Below are 21,659 nucleotides of genomic sequence, written 5' to 3'. Positions count from 1 at the left end.
AACGGACATGGGTTAATTTATAGAACCTCCACCGGGGTACCCGGAGGTAGGTCCAAAAAGGGTTTTTAGGAGAAATAGATAAGATACTAAATTGAAAGAAGATTAAATTCGGCGAGAATTCATTTTGGCGAAGACCTATAAATTTAAATTTCTTCCCTTAAGGTATTTGTACTTTATCTTATTATGTCTCTAACTTAGTCCAGGGAAATTTGAAAATCAAATTAAAAAAAACATACTGATACTTTCTTTTAAACGCCCTCCTTAAATAAACAAACACCCTGTTTTGAGGAAAGATTCAAATAAAAACGCACGCTTCCAATAAAAATAAATGAAAAATACATACTGCTTGGCTGTTCTAGAATTTCCATTGACGGAGCACCAACACCGCTGGCATCCATTCGCATGTAACCATCAGCTAACGAACTGAATCCTGTTAAACCACCCATTGCTTTGTACGGAACATCTCTGCCAACAGGTTTTCCACGTGATAAACGCTCTTCCTTCGTCTCGATTATCATCTTAAAAGTGAAAATTTTGTAAGAACAGAGTACATTGTGGATTTAAAAATTGTAATTTTTTGGTTTTTAAACTAAAATATTCTTCAAACGCTGAATTATAAGAAAGATTTTACCCATACCAAAGTTAAGAGCGTTTGAAGAGTTCCAAAACACAACAAAGAAGTTTAAAGTGACAGTTTCTCTGGAAATTTTTTGACTCGTTAGTTCAAACCAAGTCTTTTTCTCAAGATTTTCAATGGGTGGTTTCCAAGCTATGTATACATTTCAGGATGCACTGTTAATTTCTTTTCGTAAACAGATACATTTCCCAAAATCTCATATATGATATTGAAGTCTGTTGTTTTCAATAAAAATTACCAATACTATTTTATGAAATACTGTCTTGTAGATGATAAATCATACAGGCCCAAAACCGTTTATCTATGATATCGAACGCCCTTTATGGCTGGTTACTTCGAAAAAAAGTGTTATACGTTTTTCTAAAAAGAAGGCTTTACTGTTTGGAAGGGGATTAAATAAGTTTTACTACAATAAATACCCGATGATTGCTGCACGGATCGCCACATCCACATGTAAACTGACTGTAAAACTTCTTGCAACCACATGATGTTTTCTGACATTTTTTGGCCCCAACTACAGAGTGTTCTTCAGTAGTATGCTTGCACGTGCATCGAATGGATTGCGACCCGTTTCGTGGTATGTAGCTGAAGCTACGGCAACGGCAACCGAGTTCCTCACACGGTAATTTGAATGGTCTGTCGGTTGGCAATACTTCAAAATCACTCTTGTGTTGTTTGTATCTATGGAAATAATGTTGAACATCCTTATAAGTTCTACTAGACCCGAAATCTAGCGATGAAAACCAGTCGTCTGAATCCGATATTTCTGAGTTTTATGATGGCGATGGCTCCTCGGCAACGGGCTAGGTCGTCAGGGCAGACCTAGCGCAGTTTTCTGTGTTTAATGTTTCGATTGGTTTAAAGGAATCTCGAGAAAGAAATTGTTCTAAGCTTACTAAATTTTGGGAATTCTCCTTATCTAGCCAAAAGACAAAGGATATAATCGGAGAAAAAAGTCACAGCCAGATTTTTGGCTTTTTCAGTTCTGTCGGCTGAACAAACTAAAACCAATCGAAAATTCTATAAATCAAAATTTGTCCAATTTCGCACAATTTCGAGACAGAAGATATTTGAATAATAAAATGAACATTTTTTTTGGAAAATTGAATTAAAAAGGAATTAGTTACCTATGCTGACAGAAGCACTTAGTTTCTGGGCCAACTTGTTTACATTCGATGCCAGTTTTGAGTGAAGCCCAACAAACATAAAGACGATTGTTCATACGGATGGGTATCATTTTCTTCTTGTATTTTTCATATTGAGATGGTGTAAACAGTTTTCCTTTGTCATCACCCCCAACAATTCTGAACAATAAAAAAATTTAGGAAAAAATAAAAAAAAGTCTGAAAATACATCTCTTAAATTTTCCGGTAAAAGATTATGCTCCATCTTTCTGTGCAAAACTGTTGTAATGGAGATGAACATTATCTTGGGCTTTGAGCTTCTAATTTTTTATTGATCTTTGTTCCGGTAAAAAATTGACGGAGTGGTATACAGTTTTTTTTTTGTTTTTTTTTTTTTTTATTTTAGAGAAGGTAGAATTGCTGTTTTGACAAGCGTAGAAAACTATATATAAAACTCATTGATTAAAATGAAGAATGGAAATATGCAATAAACTATAAAGTGACTGCAAAAAAGGAATGACAGGTAAGACAGGAAAAACAAAACAAAACAAAACCATACAAAGAAAACGACCCAGAGACTTTAGCATAACCTTGCGGTCACGCCGGGCTGAAAGAAAACACACGGAATACTCATGCGATAAATGATAAAAAGTATAAAAATTAATAGAAATTTTCATTAAATGTTCTGGTTTAAGTTATTTGCCATTTCGGCGAAATCAACATCAGCCATCTCGATGGAGTGTTGATTCCTTCGTGTACCTCTTATGCAAAGCAAGCAGGATCGTAATAAGGAGAAGTTTAACTTTGCGCGTATGGAGTTTATTACCATAGACTTTGGAATGTTGCGCTTCTCCGAGATTCGGGTCGCCGCATGCGAAAAGAAACGATCGCATTCACGACTCATTCCTCCGAAACAGGTGAAGACCAGCGGTGTGAACGATCCTCCTTCCACGGTCCGAATTCTTTCATTGTAGCACCTCTTTTTTTCGTTCTCGTTCTTCTTGTGTGCAGCCTGAAGACTCTGGTTAAGGTGGCTCTTAGCTAATGGGTTGAAAACCCTTATGTCGACAAATGCTAATTGCCCTTTCACCCAGAAGTCTTTGACTGCGACATCCGTTCTCGATCCTTCCGTCTTGATGGCTGTCTTGTATGTCATCCGTTCGCCAGTCAATGGAGTAAGTGTAGGTTCGACTATAACATGGTTGCTGATTTCTTTTGCGATCTCGGCGGTAAGATCACGAAGCTCGTTGTGTCGGGAGATGATGAAACCGCCACGAGGACAGTTCATTGCGTGTTGGATGTCGAAAGCCAAACCACAGACACATGTTGTTGGTAGACGCCTCAACGGGATGTTATAACGAATAAAGATTGCATCCCAGAAGGCTTGTTTCTCAAGATAGAATCCATTTGACTTGATTGGCAGAGCTGTCAACCAAAGGGAAGCACCATTCTCCGTAGAAGCTTCAATCGATTTTAGCTTCAATTGGCATTGAGTCTCTTCTTTGATGTCATCAAGTTGTTTTTGGTTGTCCCTCCGTTTGTCTGCCCTGATCGCTATTTTGATCTTCATTTGCTCTTTGGCATCTTCCTCATACACTTTTTGATGATCTTTTAGCTTTTCTCTTGAAGAACGAGTCACTTTGATGGAATTTATGTACTCTCGTTCGCACATCTCTGACGGAATGATAAGTCCCATCCCACCAAATCTTGGTGGAAGGGAGAGCAGTTTACGATCCAGAGAGTTGAACTCATGCCCTTGGAAGAGAGTCTTGGTCAATGCATCGATGGCTTCATCTAGAGGTTTAAGGTGTTCTTTAATGTTTGGTGTCGTCCTCATGATATATACATATTTGTGTTGTAGACCATGGATAAACGCAGCGAAGGCAAGATGTGGTTGAGTCTTCGCGATATCTTGAAGAAGGTGGAGTTCTGATACCCACTCCTCGACTTTCTTCTCCATAAAGGCGTCTTTTGTTGGTTCATCACTGATGATAGTGCCAAGATGTCTTCTACCCCTCGTTGTTATATTGATCGGCGAGCTTTTGAAAAGCTCTCTTGCAGTGTCAGAACTTTCTTCCTTTACAATTAGCCAAGACTTTGATTCTTCAACAAAATATCCAAGGAGTGGACCATGCTTTATAATTGCATCCCACCAGATCTTGAGGACTCTCAACTTGCCTGCCCCAGTGATGTCATCTGCAAATGCCACTTGTAAGACATTGTTGGTTTCAATTGTTGTTAGAAGCGGTGTCAGACCGAGTGCGTACATAGACATGGCAACCGGGTCTCCTTGTGTAGTTCCTTCGTTGGAGGAAATTTCTCCTCCACCATTGATGAATAAACGTGCCGGTCTTGAATAACAGTTATGGATATAAGTTGCCAATTCGGGACATAATATCTTTATGTTGTGAAGTGTAGTTTTCCGATTTAGAGAATTGAAGGCGTTCTTTGCATCAACTTGGATAAACGCCTCTGTGTCATCTTCTTCAAAGGACTCTCGTATTGTATGGACTGCAACCTCGACTCCAGCTTGTTGTCCGGCACACAGTTGTTGATATCCAGCAGTCTTGATGACATCTTGCTTGACAATATACGAGACAGCTTTTCCCATAATTCTTCTCAAGACTTCGCCAATCCCGATGGGTCGGATTCCTGGTGATTTGTCTAGTGGAATGAGACGACATGCTAATAGTGCTTCAGTTGATGCGAGATCTTTTGTTTCCATTGAACAAAGTTTCCTTGCCATTAAAGCGACAGCGTGGCAAAGATCGTTTGCGGATGAACCAAAGACTTTGTTATTTGTCATTCGTCTCCAAGCATCGGCATCAAGATTCGAGGGACCATGTGATCCTCTGGTGCGCAGAATACACCTTCTTATCAGCTCGGAATTGATGCCATCGTAGATTATTGCGTCAATCTCTCGAACCGGACCAAGTAGCAACATTTCGTCATTCAGTGGAGCTGCCTCTGGATGTTTCTCTTTCAAACCATTGATAGTCTCTACCGTTGGTGGTAGCACTCCTTTTGAAGATTCTGATAGAAGTCGTACAGCTGATTGAACCTTTCCTTTCAGCATAAGCTTGGTGAATGTTTTCGTCACATCTTTGCGAATCAATTGGCTTTGTTGTTGTAGACGCCGCTGTATACTTTTAGCTTCTTTCAGGAGGCTTGTAATGTTACCATCTTTCCAAAGTTGCATTCTTCTTTTGATGTGATCTTTAATTTCAGAAGCTTTGCAATTTTTGTCGGTCCTTTGGAGGATCAGGTTTGGAAGGAGCATTGCAGCTTTGATAGACCAATGTTCTGATGATGATTCAGTTGTCCATTCGTTCAGAAGATGACAAATCTCGTCTATGAAAAGTTTTCCAGAAGCGCCTTTTGGGAGTTCAAAGAGGTTGTGTCTCCAATGAACAGAACTTTCGTAGGCGTCATGAATAGCTGTTTCTTTGTTTGATATTTCATTTGCGTTGTTTGTCTTTTCTGACGTCACTTTTTCTTCTGGAGAGATTGCCGTTGACGCTGGAGTGTCTTCTTGCTTTTTCATACATTTGTTTCTGTGTCTTGTCCTTCCACCTTTGTTTTGAAATTCTTTCCCACAAAAATCGCATGAATATGATCCCGGTTTGCTCTGCGTTGCTTGGGACAAGGGGATGATCTTGTTGTTTGGTGGTGATTTTCCCGACCCTCTGCACCTTTGACTGCGGGCGTCTTTTCTTCGAGGTACACGTTCGCCCTCACACTCACGCTACCTTGACTGCGGTAGTCTTTTCTTCAGGGTTTTTCGACCTTGTCTAGCACCACTTCGGATTGTGTCGGGATAGATGTTTTGCGAAAAAGAAGGCAGGTTCTGCTTGTGACACACGGAAGACTTTGGTTGTATCACGATGCTTTCTTGAAGATTTCTTTCCGATATTCCAGATTTTAAACTCTTCTTGGTTTTCTGTTCTCACCGGATTCTTTTCTTCTCCACAGCATGACCGTCCGCCATCTTTAACCGTCGTGCGGTATACAGTTGACTCTTTCTAATTCAACGTACTAAAATGGATATGCTTATACATTTGAACCATAATGCAGAAAAGTCTTCTAAGCTCAAGAGACGGAGGCTTGAATTTTTGTAAACGTTCCACATAGTGGAGATTATGATAATCTGGAATCAGTCTTCTTAGCCGTCTTCAGACCCCTTCAAACAGATATCTTTCTTTTCCTTTGCAACAATACAATGCTGACAAGCTGACACAAAACATTGATCCCTAATAATCGCTGTGGGGAGTTTATATAGAAATCTGCAACAAAAACGAACGTGGCCTCTTCAACTGACTTTTTCCCGGCGCTCTAGCGGAACTGTTTATCAATTTTTCAACCAATGAAATTGCCGCATTTTACAAGGCCCCTCCTTGGCCCAGTGCCTTGCACCGCGGGCGGCTGTAAAATCTCAGCCTTTAAATATTTGTTTCAATCCGTGATCCTAAGGCTTAGGCTTTTTCTCAACTTCAATTATCTGAAAAAAGCGGGAATTTGAAGCAAAAGTTAGATTGTCAACAAAGTGCAGTAAAAAATCATTGAATAAAAGAAGAACAACTTTAAATCTTAAATATTTTAATTTTGAAAACTCCAAATCCTGCCAAATCCCATAATCTTGATACCCGGGGGGGGGGGCACTGGGTTTGCGGACTGACGGTATGTGCGGGCCAAAAATTGGCTTTTAAAATTGCACCCTTACAGTGCAGCAAAAATCAGTGAAAATCATACCCTTAGAGTGCATTTTCCCCCAAATTTTCGATCCCTTTCGTGCAAAAAATGGTCAAAATTCTAGCATTTTTGGTCAAAATATCTAGATTTTTCAAGAATTTTCTGAAATTTCTACCCTTACAGTGCATCTCTAGTTTTTCCGACCCTTACAGTGCATTTGAGGTGCCTTGAAAAAGACACCCTTAGTGCCCGCACATACCCGTCGGTCCTTTTGCCCAGCTGCCCCCCCCGGGTCTTGATATAGGAGTTTTAGTCTGTACTGTCTAATGTCTTGTTCATAATGATATTCAATGGATCTGCTACAAAGTCAATCAGTTCTTTCAGCCTTGACGGATGTAGCTCATCAGGTCCAAACGATTTATTGGCGTAAAGCTGTTTGATCTGTTTTATTACTGTTTCTTGAGAAATTTCAAGAATATCAATCATTGATTCTTACTTTATGAAGAAGAACCTTTACCTGATGTCTCAATTGTATCTTTATACACCCCCTTCACACAGTGAATATCAATAATTATGAGAATATCTTATGTGCTTAACTTCAGTAGACTTTGAGTCTTTCATTATTGAAGATAGATGAAGAAGGAGAAAAATAAAAATGATCAAAGAATTTAGTGTTTGTTAGCTAGTTTAACCAAATAATCAAAAATTTTAGGGAAACTCGAAAAATCCGTAAAATCGCAAAAAACATCCAAAATCAGGTAAATACATTTTCCGTAGGCTCAGGATAATGCTTATTATATGCTTAAATTTTTGCCTTGTCTTGTCATATCATATGGTTATAAGCGCAATGCTTATAAAAACATGTGATTCAAAAACTTAAAACCTTTGTTAAAATGAATATGTCTTAATTTTCATTTTAGTTGGGTGCTATTTAATTCCTATTTGATTGGGTTTTAGCATAATAGGGCAGCCAATCAAATGTGGTAATTTTGTGAGCTGTATTGTAGTGATTCTCAAACGAACAACCTTCCTTTTTTCTGCGTAAAACGGTATGGCAAAGTCAATCAATCGGAGGCAGAGTACTAATTGATTGACGAGGACGTGATATATCTAAAAGTTTAGAGATTTACTTGAATTTGACTCATGTCAAAAGAGATTTAGTTTTTAATCATTATTCCTAAAATATGAGAGCCTTGGTGTATAGAAAATAAAAGTGCAAACACCTTGTTTCAAGTCTTTTCTAGTCTAGTCAGGTTTGCAAGAGACCTTTAACTGGTGAAAGACTCAACGAGGTTACTGCAATTACTGGAAATGAAGCTCGTTTGGTTTCTGTGGCAGACGGCTCAATCTGCATTTTTCGACACGTCAGTCAGAACCTAAAAAACTGCTTCGAATCAAACGAGCGCGAGAAGAAAAGAACCTACAGCGAACGTGTGCTCGAAATTGAACATGGTACCTTCACCCCGTTAGTTTTTGCTGCGACTGGTGGAACGGGTGGAGAATGTTCCAAATTTATTTCAAAAGAGATAAGGTTTGATGAAACCGATTTGTTAAATAACAATATTTTGAAATCTTCTCATAGTTCTGGTTTTAATTTTTTCACCGTTTTTCCCATTGCTTTTGCTTATGCTTTTGGGGCTGGCATGACCCGCTAGGTTGTGCTATTTTGAGAGGATTGCAATTCAGTTTCACTATATTTGTTTGTGTCGTGATTTCAATTTTTTATTTAACTTTGAATTCTATTTCCTAGTTCTACGTGTTTTAAGGTGGTTGTTAACAAACTTTTTGAAAATGTCAAAAAATATTCAAATTGAAATATTTCAAAAAGTATAAATGATACATTGTTGAAATTTTGTATGATGATACTTCATTATTATGTTGATCTAAAAATAGAAAAAATTGTTAGAAATTTCAAAAAGTCACTGTAGGGGCTTCTTCGAGCCGAACGTCAAATCATTTTTTAGACGGGGGTTTTATCAGAAAACAGCGCTAATTTTCGCGCTCAATTATAGATGAAAATGAAATTTTAAACATAAATCAAAACCACGACGTATCATCAACTGCTTTTTCGAAAGGCAATAAGATAATTTTTTGTCACAAAACTGCACGAAATCCAACTTTCATACTCGAATCCCTTGAATCAACCTCCTGGCAAAATTTGAGAATAACAGCTCAGCTACACACTTTTTTCATAAACTAAAGAGAAATAATTATAATTTTGATTAATCTATATTAATTTATTTAGTAAAAACGAAAAAAAATGTAAATATTTTTCTTTTTATAACTGTGAATAATGTATATATTACAGGGGTCCTGGTATAATATATATTTTAGTAAATGTTAATAAAAAAATGAAGAGCCAGGTGTTAAAGCTGTTGTCTCAGAGTTCCCAAGAATTTCCAGAATTCTTGTTTTTTTACTATTTAACAAAGAACGTGTGAATTCGAAAAAGAAGAATAATTTATTAATCGTTACTTTGTTTGGAAAAAATTGAGGCTGAATTTTAGATATCACGACACAATTCGACGAAAAAACGAATATAAACCAACATGAACAGTTTTATGATTTTGATATTATTTGTTTTCCCTGCCATCAAACCACGGTTACAATGCGACAATGATGAAGATGATCAATATCAATGGTATGTGATTGGTATTTATTCTGCATGCTATAATGAAACAAACCGAACAGAACTTCATCACCTTAGTGAAGCTTTAGACAAAAGTATCAAGTTCATGTGGGAATATAAATCCTACTATCTCAACAGTAAATACATTTCAATAGATGTTTGTGATGATTTTAATAATCTTCCAAAAATCGTTGAATCTATATACTTGAATGAATCACTTCACTACAATACGTGGTCTGAAAAGCTGAACAAATCATACAGCTTATCATCAGTCGTTGCAATTTACGCAGAAGGACCAGCAGAGATGATGAATTATCTGGACGCTAGTTTTCATGATGACATCAGGTTTACAGGAAGATACGTCTCTTACAATTCTTCTATTGACCATGAGCTGTATGACATTTACGCTACTATTCTCCATTATATAATCACGCATCGTTTAGAATTGGAGCATCTCGTTATACTCAAAGTTCAACCGTTCATGATGAGCCCTCTTTTTGAAATTTTGAAAAATAAAGCCCTACAATCAAAACTTTGTGTACATTGGAAAGAAATTGACAAGTCTTGGAATATAAATCAGGAAGATTACTTCTCTCCAAAATGGTTCAAGGAAAACAAACCAGCAGTGCTTACTATGGGTGATAAATATGGACAAATTTCAATTGTCAAACAATTAGAGATATTAATGGAAAAGGAAAATTTGACAATTCCGATATTGGTTGAAGGGTTTGGGAATAGTATGAAATGTAGTACGGATAATCCAGAAAACTTTGATTGCTTTAAAAATATCAGATCTTCATTCATAACTGTAGATTTTGCTATTTTTTCTCTGATGGAACGCTCCTCGGGACTCTACTTGCCAATGTTTAAAAGTTTATACTTACACATTAACAAAACTACTCAGGTTAGTCAACGATATTCGTTGCTACAATCGCTATTTCATTCCTGGATTTTCGATTTCCAAAGATTTGATGAATGCAGTTGTTCTCTTAACTACGAGTGCATTCGAAATACAATTCGGGAAAGAGCAGCTTTCATGGTAGATATGTTGAAAATCGTTCGAAACCAAGTTAAATCACAACAAAATTTGTTGTATGTACCTGTTACAATGTCAGACACAAGGATACCATTAAGCCATACTTCTGGGTGTGGCTGTCAGAAAAATGCTGAAAGGATAGAATCTTATGAATACGTTTTAATGAGAGATCGGTCTAAGTACCATGATGCAAACCAATGTACTTATAACCAAAACAACACAGTGAATGCTCTCTGTTGGAAAGGTGACGAGACTATTTTTTGTTTTTATTCTGTACTTTCTACATCTGGGTTTTTCATAGAAATTTATTCCAACTAATACAGAAATCCCGCTTATTTAATGAAACTGCGCTTTAATGAGATTGTTATTTATGATTTATTTTTAAAGTAAATCGCCTGAAAGTTAGAGGAGAGGTCTCGGAATGTCTTAAGAGTATAAAGATTTGATTTCTAATGTTATAGGAATACCTGAGGTGGAAACCAGTCACTGTTCAGCTTTAAATTGTGCACCTGGTTTCTACAGATCGTATGAGAAAATCGAACATGGTTTCTCTTGGATATGCGTTCGTTGCCAGAAGAACCATCACAAACCCGACTTTGGAAACCATTTATGTTATCCATGTGAAGGACGACTTTCGATAGCCAACGGAAAAAGAACGGCGTGTGTGGATCCTTACACAAATGTTTTCGTCAGCTATCAGTCAAAAGAATTCTACATCATCGGAGTTATCTCACTGGTTGGATCATTGACTGCCATACTAACTTTGGTAACCTTCATAATCAAAAGAAACACACCTATTGTTACGACTTCAGATTTCAAAGTTTCAACTTTGCATATATCTATTCAGGCAGTTACAATGATCATCGTCCCCTTTTTATACTTTATGAATCATATTTGCATTTCGAAACCATTAGTTTTCACCACCTTATACACCCTCAACATTGGTATTGTTTTCACCAAGTCACAAAAGCTGCTACAGGCATTTCTTTGCAAGGTAAAACTTAGAGCTGGGGAAGCCAAACGCACAGTAATGACTCAGATTTTGACCGTTGTCATTTTTCTAGTCTCCGTCAACGCTGTATTCTTAGTTTGCCTTTATCAACAACAAGTAACCATTCTTGAATTCGAAGATCCTCAGGGAATGACAAGAGAGTATGTATGCAATACCTATTTTCACAGCAATGTTATAATGATCGCAATTGCAGTAATCCAACTAATGTGCACGATACAAGCTTTTCGAGGACGACATCTTCCGAGTGTCATGAATGACGGTGTTGTTTTGATGTTTACCACACTCATATTGACCACTTCATTTGTTGTTTGCTTCATCATCGTTCCTTTTCAAAGGCCAATCGAGAAGGAAATTTCACAATGTCTCGCGATTTTGGCCAATACCATGGTCATTACATTCCTCATGTACGGACTAAAGACTTACCGTATTCTGTTTCATCCGGAACAAAACACAAGAGCGTATTTCCGCTATAAGTGTTTGAAAGGTATGAGACAAGACGTCAATCAAAGAATCGAGATGAGATAGTGAATATGTTAGTTATAAAACACTTGAAGTATTATTTAATTATTATTCGTATAAAAATTAATTACCAAAAACGTTCCTAAAAAACTAACGAAAAATCGAACTTTTCAGTGAAGTGATGAACTGAATCGAATGTATGTCCCAATATATTTAGCAGTAGAGGCAAGAGTGGCTACATCTTTTATTGGAACAATATTTTTTAGCATACACGTTATTTTTATAAGAACATCCAACATTTTTTAAGTCTTCGATTGTTCTTAACTTTTTGAGTTTTATAAAAAATTGACCAAGTCCACAAAGCCTTTAAAAAATGTTCTCAACTTGTTCTTAACATTTTGGTCGTCGATGCTTATATTATTTGATCTTATAAAAAACGTGTATTTGAATAAAATCTTTTTGAAGCTACCTCGGGTGTGTTCAATATTTAATCATATTTAAAAGATAACACAATTTTCTTTTCTGAGAATTTCGACCTTTTCGTGTCTTATTCAAGTTAAGGTATGTCATAAGGTTAATTGACACCTTCCTTTCTTTTGTTGATAACTCGCAAAAAAGAACCTTTTATGCGATAAAAGTAATTCTGAAAGCCCATAATCACGCATCGTTTAGAATTGGAGCATCTTGTTATATTCAAAGTTCAACCGTCAACAAGCCCAATTTCACACCTTAAAGGCTTGGCTTTGCTCCATTGTCCCAGGGAAAAAATCAGTCTTATGAGTATTTCCCTCACTTTTTGTCCCATGAAACAAAAAAAAGAAACCATGAGACATTCACTTTTTTGTTTGTGCTGGTGGGATGGAGCATGGTGCATTGTTGCACCAACGCGAAAAACACTTCTTGTGTCCCCTTAGCCTTAAAGAGTGTGATAACTGGTTTATCGTCAACTTGAAAAATAGCAACAAACTTTTCTATATTTTCTCTCTCATATGACTCTTTTTGTTTGTTATGTTCTTCTCTCTCAGCAATCTTTTTTACATCGATGAAATCAACATCAAAAAATTCGAAAAAAGAATCGAATGTTCATTAAAAGATAAAAATATTCTTTTGATAATTTGTTATGGATTGCAAGTGAAAAGTAAACTGTACCGTAGTACAGTGGTAGAACATCCGGCTACGGTTCGCAAGGTTGTGGGTTCAACCCCCAGCCGGGTCATACCAAAGATTCCCAAAATGGTACTTGATGCCTCTCTGCTTGATGCTCAGCAATTAAGAGAAGGATCAAGGGTAAGTGGAGAAATCCAGGGAGAAAGAGTGGCACCCTCCCCTACCTTCGGGTAGATAGCTATCGAAAGAGGAGCCTTCGGGTCACCTCCGACTGCGGTCGCAGACTTACTACTTAAACATTTCTAATCATAAAAGTGTAAAAAAATACGATCTCTTGCTTACCAGACTCCTTTTTGAACACAGTCTTGTATTTGCTCCGTACAATATAAAATACAGCATAAAAGATTGCTCATATTTTTCATGTTGATGATAAAGTTTTTTAAATGAATATTTCAAATAATTAATTATGAGAAAAAGAGATAGTATGAAAAATGTTCCAAATTTTTTAGTCCGCCTTTAATTGGATGAGTTGAACAACTGCAATTTAAGGATAAAATTAGGAGGAATCTAGAATGAGAGATTTTTTCTGTGCGAATGGATGAAAAATTCTACAAAAACTTTTTTTTCAAAGGCACAAACTTTTTTTGCAAAGGCACAACTCTTTTTTCACCAGGCACAACTCTTTTTTTCTAAGGCACAAACCTTTTTTCAAAAAGCAAAATTCATTTTTCAAAAGGCACGAAGGGCACGAAGGCATGCAATGTATGAAAAAAATCACACTCCTATATTTGCTACCGTAGAATCGTCTAATATCGACCCCCCTCCTTTTTAAAGTCAACACTGGATCTGTAAAATAATAAAAAAAAACTGTGAATGAAATTCTTGGTATAATTCATCAAACTAGAAGTTCAGTAAACATTGTCACTCTTTCAATTAAAAAAGAAGCCAAATTATAAGCAATTTTACACAACACACGAAACGCATGCAAACTTTCTTGTGTCCATCATTAAAATTTTACAACTTTATTACGCTTAAAGTCATGTGATAAAAATAATTTGTGCGCTTAGTCGGCCTGGTTTTGCTGTCCTTATTTATCACAAATGCCCGCTCTAAGGCGCTAAGAAGCCACACAAACTCAAACGATTCCCTATTTTTCATTTCAATTGCCGTGATGGCCGGTATGGCCATCACATTAAATTCATAAAACCGGGTTCTCTTTATTTAGGGTAGGGGGTAGAGTAACTTTTTTGGGGGGTATCTTCAGATCTTCTTCGCCTGGTGTTTTTTCTGTTCCATATAATGATAGAAGACATCCAAAAAAATTTTTTTTCAATTTTATGCATTTTTGACGAACTCCAACCCAAAAAACTGCCCGGGGGGCAGTACTTACCGAAAAATCTGCAGGAAAATCATAGTCATCTGGGCTTGGGATTTGGGTATATCCACCATTTTGGAATTGAAATTCTTGTTAAAATGCAATATTTTAATCAAAAATCCAATTTTTGACTGGAAAAATCTTAAAAATGGCAATAGACATGAACCTAAAATTTTTTTGCAGTGATAGTCTTCTGGAAATACTCCAGGAAAATCAAAATCATTTGGGTTTAAGATTTGGGTATATCTGCCATTATGGAATTGAAATCTGTGCTAAAACTGGCTAAATTGCAACATTTCAAGCAAAAATCCCATTTTGACTTAACAACTGCTCTAATATGGCAATTGACATGAACCTAAAATCTTTTTGCAGTGATAGTCTTTTGGAAATACACCATTTGGGTTTAGGTGATTTTGATTTCCCTGGAGCATTTCCAGAATACTATCACTGCAAGAAAATTCGGGCCCATGTCTATTGTCATTTTAGAGATTTTTTCAGTCCAAATTTGGATTTTTGCCTGAAAAATGGCTCTTACCAGGGATTTTATTTCCATAATGGGGGACATAGACGCATCCCAGACCCAAATGATTTTGATTTCCCTGGAGTATCTCCAGAGTACTATCACTGCAAAAAAAATTTCAATCAGCATTTAAACTCAGTTTGTAGAAGCTTGCCTTAAAAAATGCTACTTTTTGATAAATATGATTTTTTTTCTTCTAAAAAGCGATTTTTGAAGATGCCATTATGATTATTTGAAAAAAGTGAAAATCTTGAAATTCATTTTTCTGAAAGACTTTATTGAAGACTTCCATCTCTGAAAACTTCAGACGTGTGAATCAATTAGTTTAAAGTTTATGAACTTGCAAAATTGGCCTTAAAAATTATTTTGCTACCCAAAATTGGATTAAAACAGCTCGTTTAGGGCTCCAACGGGCACAATTTTCAATCCAATATGATTATTTTGTTGTTTCTTCATAAAATTTAGTACAGCAAGTGAAAAAAATAAGATTTTGCAATTGTTTTGACATATTTACAGGCCTTAAAATGCCTTAAAATGTCATCTTTTCCAATTTTTGCCTGTAGTGCGAATCAGTACCCCCAGGGGGGTTCGGCCAATTTTTGACTTCTGACCTTAAAAATGACGCAGAATGCCTCACAATAGGTTAAATTTTCATAAAAAAACACTACATCTTGAATTTGAGCAAGTTTTGGAAGAGATATGAAGAATAAACCTCAAAAAAGCTGTAAAAGCGGTAAAAAGCCCCCCGGGCAGTTTTTTGGGCTGGAATTCGTCAAAAATGCATAAAATTGAAATTTTTTTTTTAAATGTCTTCTATCATTATATGGAACAGAAAAAGCACCAGGCGAAGAAGATCTGAAGATACCAACTTTTACCCCCTACCCCTACTTTATTATTTTTGGTTCACGATTAAAAGCCTTACTTAAAGATTCCTCGCGTGCAAATGGGACTACCTGACAAAACATGGAACGCCGATTCTACCACCATTTCACCAAACCTCCCAGTTACATCAATATGCCAAAAACATTTTGTTCAACCACCTTCACTTCAAGGTAGGCCACCATAGAATGAACTTCCTTTTATAGGATGAACCATATTCATGTGGCTTTCAGCCTTGCACTCCATCACAGAGCCTATTTGAGATATTTTACTAACTAGCCCAGAGAAAAAGTTTAAACCTTTATTATTTGAATGCATGCCTTATTAATACTCAAATATAAAAAATATAAAAAATTTTTGACTTGGTCATTAGTCAAAAAAGTCATTAAAATTGATTAGCCTCTGGAGTGCAAGGCTGAAAGCCACAGGAATATGGTTCATCCTATAAAAGGAAGTTCATTCTATGGTGGCCTATCTTGAAGTGAAGGTGGTTGAACAAAATGTTTTTGGCATATTGATGTAACTGCCTCCAAAGTCATTTGGTTTGAGTTAATGAACGATGTATTTAAAAATACACGATTTCTCTTTCGCACCGAGTAGGCTTTTAAATTGAAATATGAAAAAAATCCGTGGTGGAACACACGCAAATGTTTGGAACGAAGAAGACTAAAAATTAGTGGCAAAACGATGGAGCGTTTGACGTCACTCACACGGCAAGTTACACACTCGTTACCGTGAGTGGTCCTAAATCCGACAATTTCTACTTCTTCATCTTCAATGAAGCTCTCAAAGTCAAATAGAATTAAGCACATAAGATATTCTTAGAATTGTGAAATGTCATTTGTGCTTTCGCTACGGTGGAGTGCATGACGTAACTCGCGCGGCAACAAACTCACCTTCTGTTGGCTGATCATATTGGGCGTTTTTGCGTTCCGTATCTCTGTCCACCATTTTAAATGAGTTAACAATAGATCCAAAAGGGCTCTCATTTGCTCTGGTCTCCGGCTTTGGGAAGTAATAGTGTTTTCGATTGTTTTTTATGGAAAATGGTAAGAAACTTAAGTTTACAAGTGTCATTTAGTTTTTGCTGGCTTATAGAATGACAGGATCCTGGATGGTTTCCCTAACTGTATTTGTTAATTCCCATTGGCAGTTGGTCACACTAGCGTCCCGCCAAAATACCTATCAAAGATTAATGCTGCAAAAGCGCTTTATCGTTTACCTGACTCTCAAGCAAAAAAATGCGCTGCAAAACTTCTAAAGGGATTCATGAAAAAATAACCCGGCGCTTTTTAATGAAATTAACATTCTCAAAAACTATGAGAAATTGCCTAAAATTTGAGGAATAGATGAAACAATTTGAACCAAGCCAACCTTGAGAACTAATTCGAAGATCAACTTCCCAAGAAAAAGATATACGGGAGGCGGAGCCCACCTAGATACGCGCACTGCCGGATAGGCTATTTCCCGGAAATTTTGCCGGACCTCAAACACTGACCCATTTACATGTGCGGAATTGTTTTTACTTTAGTGTATAAATAAGGCCTTAAAAATCAAAGCGCTGTCTCGGGAATTGAATTACAAACTTTGGTTGGTTGATTTTGGCTGCTGCACGTTTTATTTTGTTTCAAACTTTCAAGTTTTAATTAATTGTCTTGCGAACTTGATTCAGGTAACTCTCATCCTTGTTGTTCAAATACATCCTGTAGATGACTGATGTTGTTTTTTCTGAAAGCTAGATTTCCTAGTGTGACTACCGTGAGTGGTCCCAAATCCGACAGCCCTGCCTAAATCCGATGGGGTCTTTCAAAGATACAAACTAAAATAAAAACAAACTTTGCGCTTTGACGCAATGAAGATACCAAAGTATCAACTAAACTGAGAGATTTGATACACATTGATTTTGAACCAAATTACAATAATTGTGCTTCTTATACAAAACATAATTTTTCATTACATAAATTGTTAATGTTTTAAACACGAGCAACAGATTCAGAATAATAGAGGTAATTATTTTTACAACTCACACTTTTTTATCACATTAATTGACATCTTGACATTATAGCCATCTTGTTATATGTTTTGTTTCAAGGATCCTTGCAATAGTTTATCGTTCAACTTGGAGAAGGAATATTTGTAAACATAGATTTTTTTTCATAACAGTTATTTGGGGTGTCGGAATTAGGCAGGGTTGTCGGATTTAGGACCACTCACGGTAACTGATTGGGCGATAGGCAGTTAGGCGGCCCGCGTACTCTAATTCTCCAATCGGCGACGATGGTCATTTTGAATGAAAACAAAAAAGTTATAAAGGGCGCACTTATCAAAGAAAGTTATTGTGAAATGTTATAGCATAGGTATGCCAGAAAGTATGATTGATAAACTTGGTGGAGTTATCAAAACAAATCTGTTGTCAAAGAGATTTAACAGTAAGTGAAAATACAGGCCAGATATCAAAACAGTCCCATTTTTCGACCAATCGTCCCACCCAAGTTAGATTAGAGCAGTTGATTGGACTGTATGTCGATAATTTATATTGTATTGAGTGATTGATGCTAAAAAATTGTGAGCATCGATTAGCTATTGATAGGGAGGTCGGGACTTACGCGTGCGGCAGTAACAAAACATAGATTTTCGAGAAAAAAATATTCAAGCTTACATACCTCAAGGAAGGAAACCTCTTTTAACATAAGTATTTTTTCCAAAGTGTAGAGAATTTATTCAGCTTTCTTTTGCAGAAAAAATCAGCACATCATGATCATGTCTTCATTTTCCTTCAAAATTTGAAAATGAGTACTCGCGGGTGAGTTTTTTTAAACTTCTTGTGCGCGGCACGGCAAAATTTTTTATCCGGGGGTTCTAAAATCCAAAGCGCTAGCCACCCGAAACAGCTATCGACCTGGAATTTTTTGCATCGTTTCTCACAATAGTTTAGCTTTTGAGCCGTACCACGTTTGTTGGTTGGAGCAACGTATATTTTTCAGGAAGTCAAATTATGTACTTAAAATGCGTTTTTTTCATTGAAAAAATCAAATTTTTTTATCGAACGTGAATTTTTTAGAAAGAACAATGTCTTTTCTTTCCAAATGTGAAAAAAGTAAGAACCAAGCTGTTTCTGGTGGCAAGCGCTAAGGGAAAGATTATGGTGTAATTACCCCCGTTTCAGCTACATCTACGGAAAGTAAAACTCGCACCAAACCTCCCGCGCGGAATTTTTCATAAAACACTTTCGCTTTTCAGTCGAGGATTATGCTCTAAATAAGAGAATACCCAAGTTAGAGGATTACCTTATTTAGGAGATTTTCAGTCTCTTATTTAAGAGAACGTTACCTAAACTAGGAGAATTCTGTACGTTTCACAAATTTACTTCAGAGCAGACTATTTGCGCAATATGAAAATAAGATCACATGAAAGATCACGTTTCCGTGATTCCGATGACCCAAAAACCAAAATAAAATACCTTTTAATTCTTTTTCAAACTTCAAAAAACCATAAATAGCCTCATTTGCATGTGTTGACATAATTTTTAAAATAATGAAGAAACACCCTCGACCTTCAAAACGTGTTTTTTCTCAAACCCCCTTATTTAGGAGAGACAAGAGCGACTCACTTTCTGTTTGACCCGCCTTTTGACCGCGCTTAAACATGTTTCTTAAATATGGCCCGATCTATATTATTATTACTTTTCACGAAATTCTCATGATGTAGATCGGCCTTTAGATTGATAGACCCTAACCGTCCTAGGTCCACAAAACAAAAGCAGAACTCAACCAAATTTTGCTAGAAGGGAGAAAAAAACGTGCTGAGTCGATCTATGAAGTTCGAAACTTGCGCAAAATGATGAGCAGGCCAAAAATTAACGAAGAAAGAAAAGTCTCCTAGTTAAGAGAAAGAAATCTCCTACTTAAGAGACCTACTCTTAAATAGAGTATATCTCTTATTTCTTCCTCATTTTTCTTCTGATGGTTAGAGGGGGGTACCCAGTGCACGAACGGCAAACTTATTTTTCACTTTTTTCGCTTACTTTTAGTTTTTACATAAATCCTTTTTGACCATCTTGTAGACAAGGTTGAAGTCCTTCTTTCAATTTGTTATCACTTTGTTTGAAAGCGTCTTCTTGGAATAATAAGCCGTAGAAGCGAGCGCTATTCGGACCCAGTCCGCGAACGAGGAACCAGTGCGCGAACAATCTTTTGAAAGAAAAAAATAGAGCTCTGCTCGCAGGTAATACTTTAACTCTCTTCCGAGATGATACAGGGGTATTTGAACTTTTCAAAACCATGCGCTTTTTCACCAAAAAAGCGTCTTTTTTATAAGAACTTTAGCGTCTTACTAACCTGTTTATTTTTGTAAATATTTTCTTGTCGTCCATTTTTTTTGTTTTTCTTTTTCAAGTTTTGCTCATCGAAAAGCGCGGCAATGTAGTGTCTTCTTTTTTAATCGAGATCGCCAGCGCTTTCGAATGTTTTGACGTTGCAATGTCTTCATTTTGAATATGGTGTTCGGATCGTTCGCAGACTGGAACCTTTTTTATATCAACTACTAGTGATATGTTTCTATTGATTTTGAATATTAATGAGCTAACATGTTTCAATGAAATTTTGTGTGATGGAAGATAACAGGTTTTTAAAAAAGGAAAGTCATTTTCAGAACTCTTCTTGCGCAAATTTTCTTATAAAAAACATTTTCTCTCGCGATCAGCTATGTTTACAAAAATCCCGATTTTCGTGATTTTTTTACTTGGCCTCGTTCAAAATCGGTTTGGTGTTGTTCTAGTGCTCCGTTTATTTTCATTTTTGGAGAGATTGCAAGGAATAGTTTGAGGATTCTGCTGCACAAAGGAAGTTCTATAGAAGTTTGTTTTTTGTTGATTTTTTCAAGTTCAAAGCCGCTCGTTCGTGCACTGGGGCCGTTCGTGCACTGGTGATATGACTCTATGGCTTTCCATTAAAAACTTGGTTTGGTATATTATTCTGCAAGTAAGTTTGAAATTTCCTCTGACCACCACCCTACTATTGATTATCGTTTTTAATCGATATTTAATCAATCGATTAATTATCGATTAGCAATCAATTTTAATCGATAATCAATTTTATCGGATTATAGTAACGTCTGGAATTGATGGATTGGCAGATAGATAGATGGCAGACTCAAACAAAAACAGTATCTTTACCTTTCATACTCCAAATATTCATCTATACTCTCAGCACCTTTTTTTTCAATCTTCAAATGTGTGACAGCCATTTTCGTTAAAATAATCTGACGATTATCGGTTGCGGATGGAACTTTTTAAGTTAGTTGTTTATATTGAAAAACCAGAAAAACAAATCACTGCTTTTTGTTTTTTTGGCCGCCATTTATTTACTCCCCTTACCTGAAGAAAACATTTAGTGAGCGCGAGCGCGCAAGTCTCATCTAATTTGAATTCAGGCTACATTGGGCGGAAGGCGGGAAGGAAGTGCATGACCTCCAGCCCGCCCACATGCTATTTTTTTGTTAATTTGTACAAAGTACGCATGCGTCATTTTCAAAAACAAAACAAATATGGCGTCTTCTTTCGCTTTTGGTTATGCGAAAAATTTTTTTTATCAAAACGCATTCGGTTCAATTTTTCCATAGTTTTTTTGTAATTTTCCTGTAATATTTTTGGAATCAATGTTCCTTACAGTCAGTAAGTATGAAATTGTGAATACATTCATGGTGGTCAGAAATAGTCACAGAGGCAGAGATTTTGTTTGTTACTTTTCTTTTTTTTCTTTCTTCTTTTTTATAAAAACCACTAAAAATGCCCGGGCAAGGGCGCCCTTTTACTTGAATCATAGCATAACTTTGAAAATCCTTGTTTGAAATTGTTGGAATGTTTACATGTTGGACTGTTTTTATAAGTGCACTTTAATAGTTTTAATTCCCATAGACCTTTTCCCTTTCCCTTTCCATCCGCCATGCATATAGAGTCCCCTGCCCAGTTGGCGACCGGTCTAGTTGGCGACCGAACGTCTTTGAACCCAGAAAAGTCATACAAAAACAAACCTCTGGAGAATTTCTTTTGGTAGTTATCTGCCTTGACCTATTTCCCGTACTGTGTAAAAAAGGTTTTAGAAAAAAACGAGTAGAATCCGAAAGATCCAACTTTGCACGGAAGCACACGAAAAAGCCGGATTTTTCAAAAAAAATAAAAAATGGCTACCTGTG

At 36.5% G+C, this 21,659-nt stretch overlaps 2 protein-coding genes across 2 annotated transcripts; one reads left to right on the top strand and one right to left on the bottom strand.

Annotated features, from left to right (window-relative positions):
• Nucleotides 1-233: 233 nt before the first annotated feature.
• LOC136805878 (protein FAM221A-like) lies at nucleotides 234-20,867 on the bottom strand. The gene is made up of 4 exons (XM_067062445.1): nucleotides 20,641-20,867; nucleotides 1,765-1,941; nucleotides 1,057-1,318; nucleotides 234-518 (listed from the first exon to the last, which is right to left on the bottom strand). Exons 1-4 carry the CDS (start codon nucleotides 20,709-20,711, stop codon nucleotides 249-251), a joined length of 780 nt encoding a protein of 259 aa, XP_066918546.1. The 5' UTR covers nucleotides 20,712-20,867; the 3' UTR covers nucleotides 234-248.
• Nucleotides 9,000-11,938, top strand: LOC136805977 (uncharacterized). Its single transcript, XM_067062562.1, has 2 exons — nucleotides 9,000-10,359; nucleotides 10,577-11,938. The coding sequence occupies exons 1-2, from the start codon at nucleotides 9,000-9,002 to the stop codon at nucleotides 11,650-11,652; spliced, it is 2,436 nt and encodes an 811-aa protein (XP_066918663.1). The 3' UTR covers nucleotides 11,653-11,938.
• Nucleotides 20,868-21,659: the final 792 nt, after the last annotated feature.

Source organism: Clytia hemisphaerica, unplaced genomic scaffold (genome assembly GCF_902728285.1).
Source record: "Clytia hemisphaerica strain Z4C2 unplaced genomic scaffold, Clytia hemisphaerica genome assembly, whole genome shotgun sequence".
NCBI lineage: Eukaryota > Metazoa > Cnidaria > Hydrozoa > Leptothecata > Clytiidae > Clytia > Clytia hemisphaerica.
Note: the sequence above shows the minus strand (reverse complement) of the source record. Positions and strands in the feature narration are given on the sequence as shown.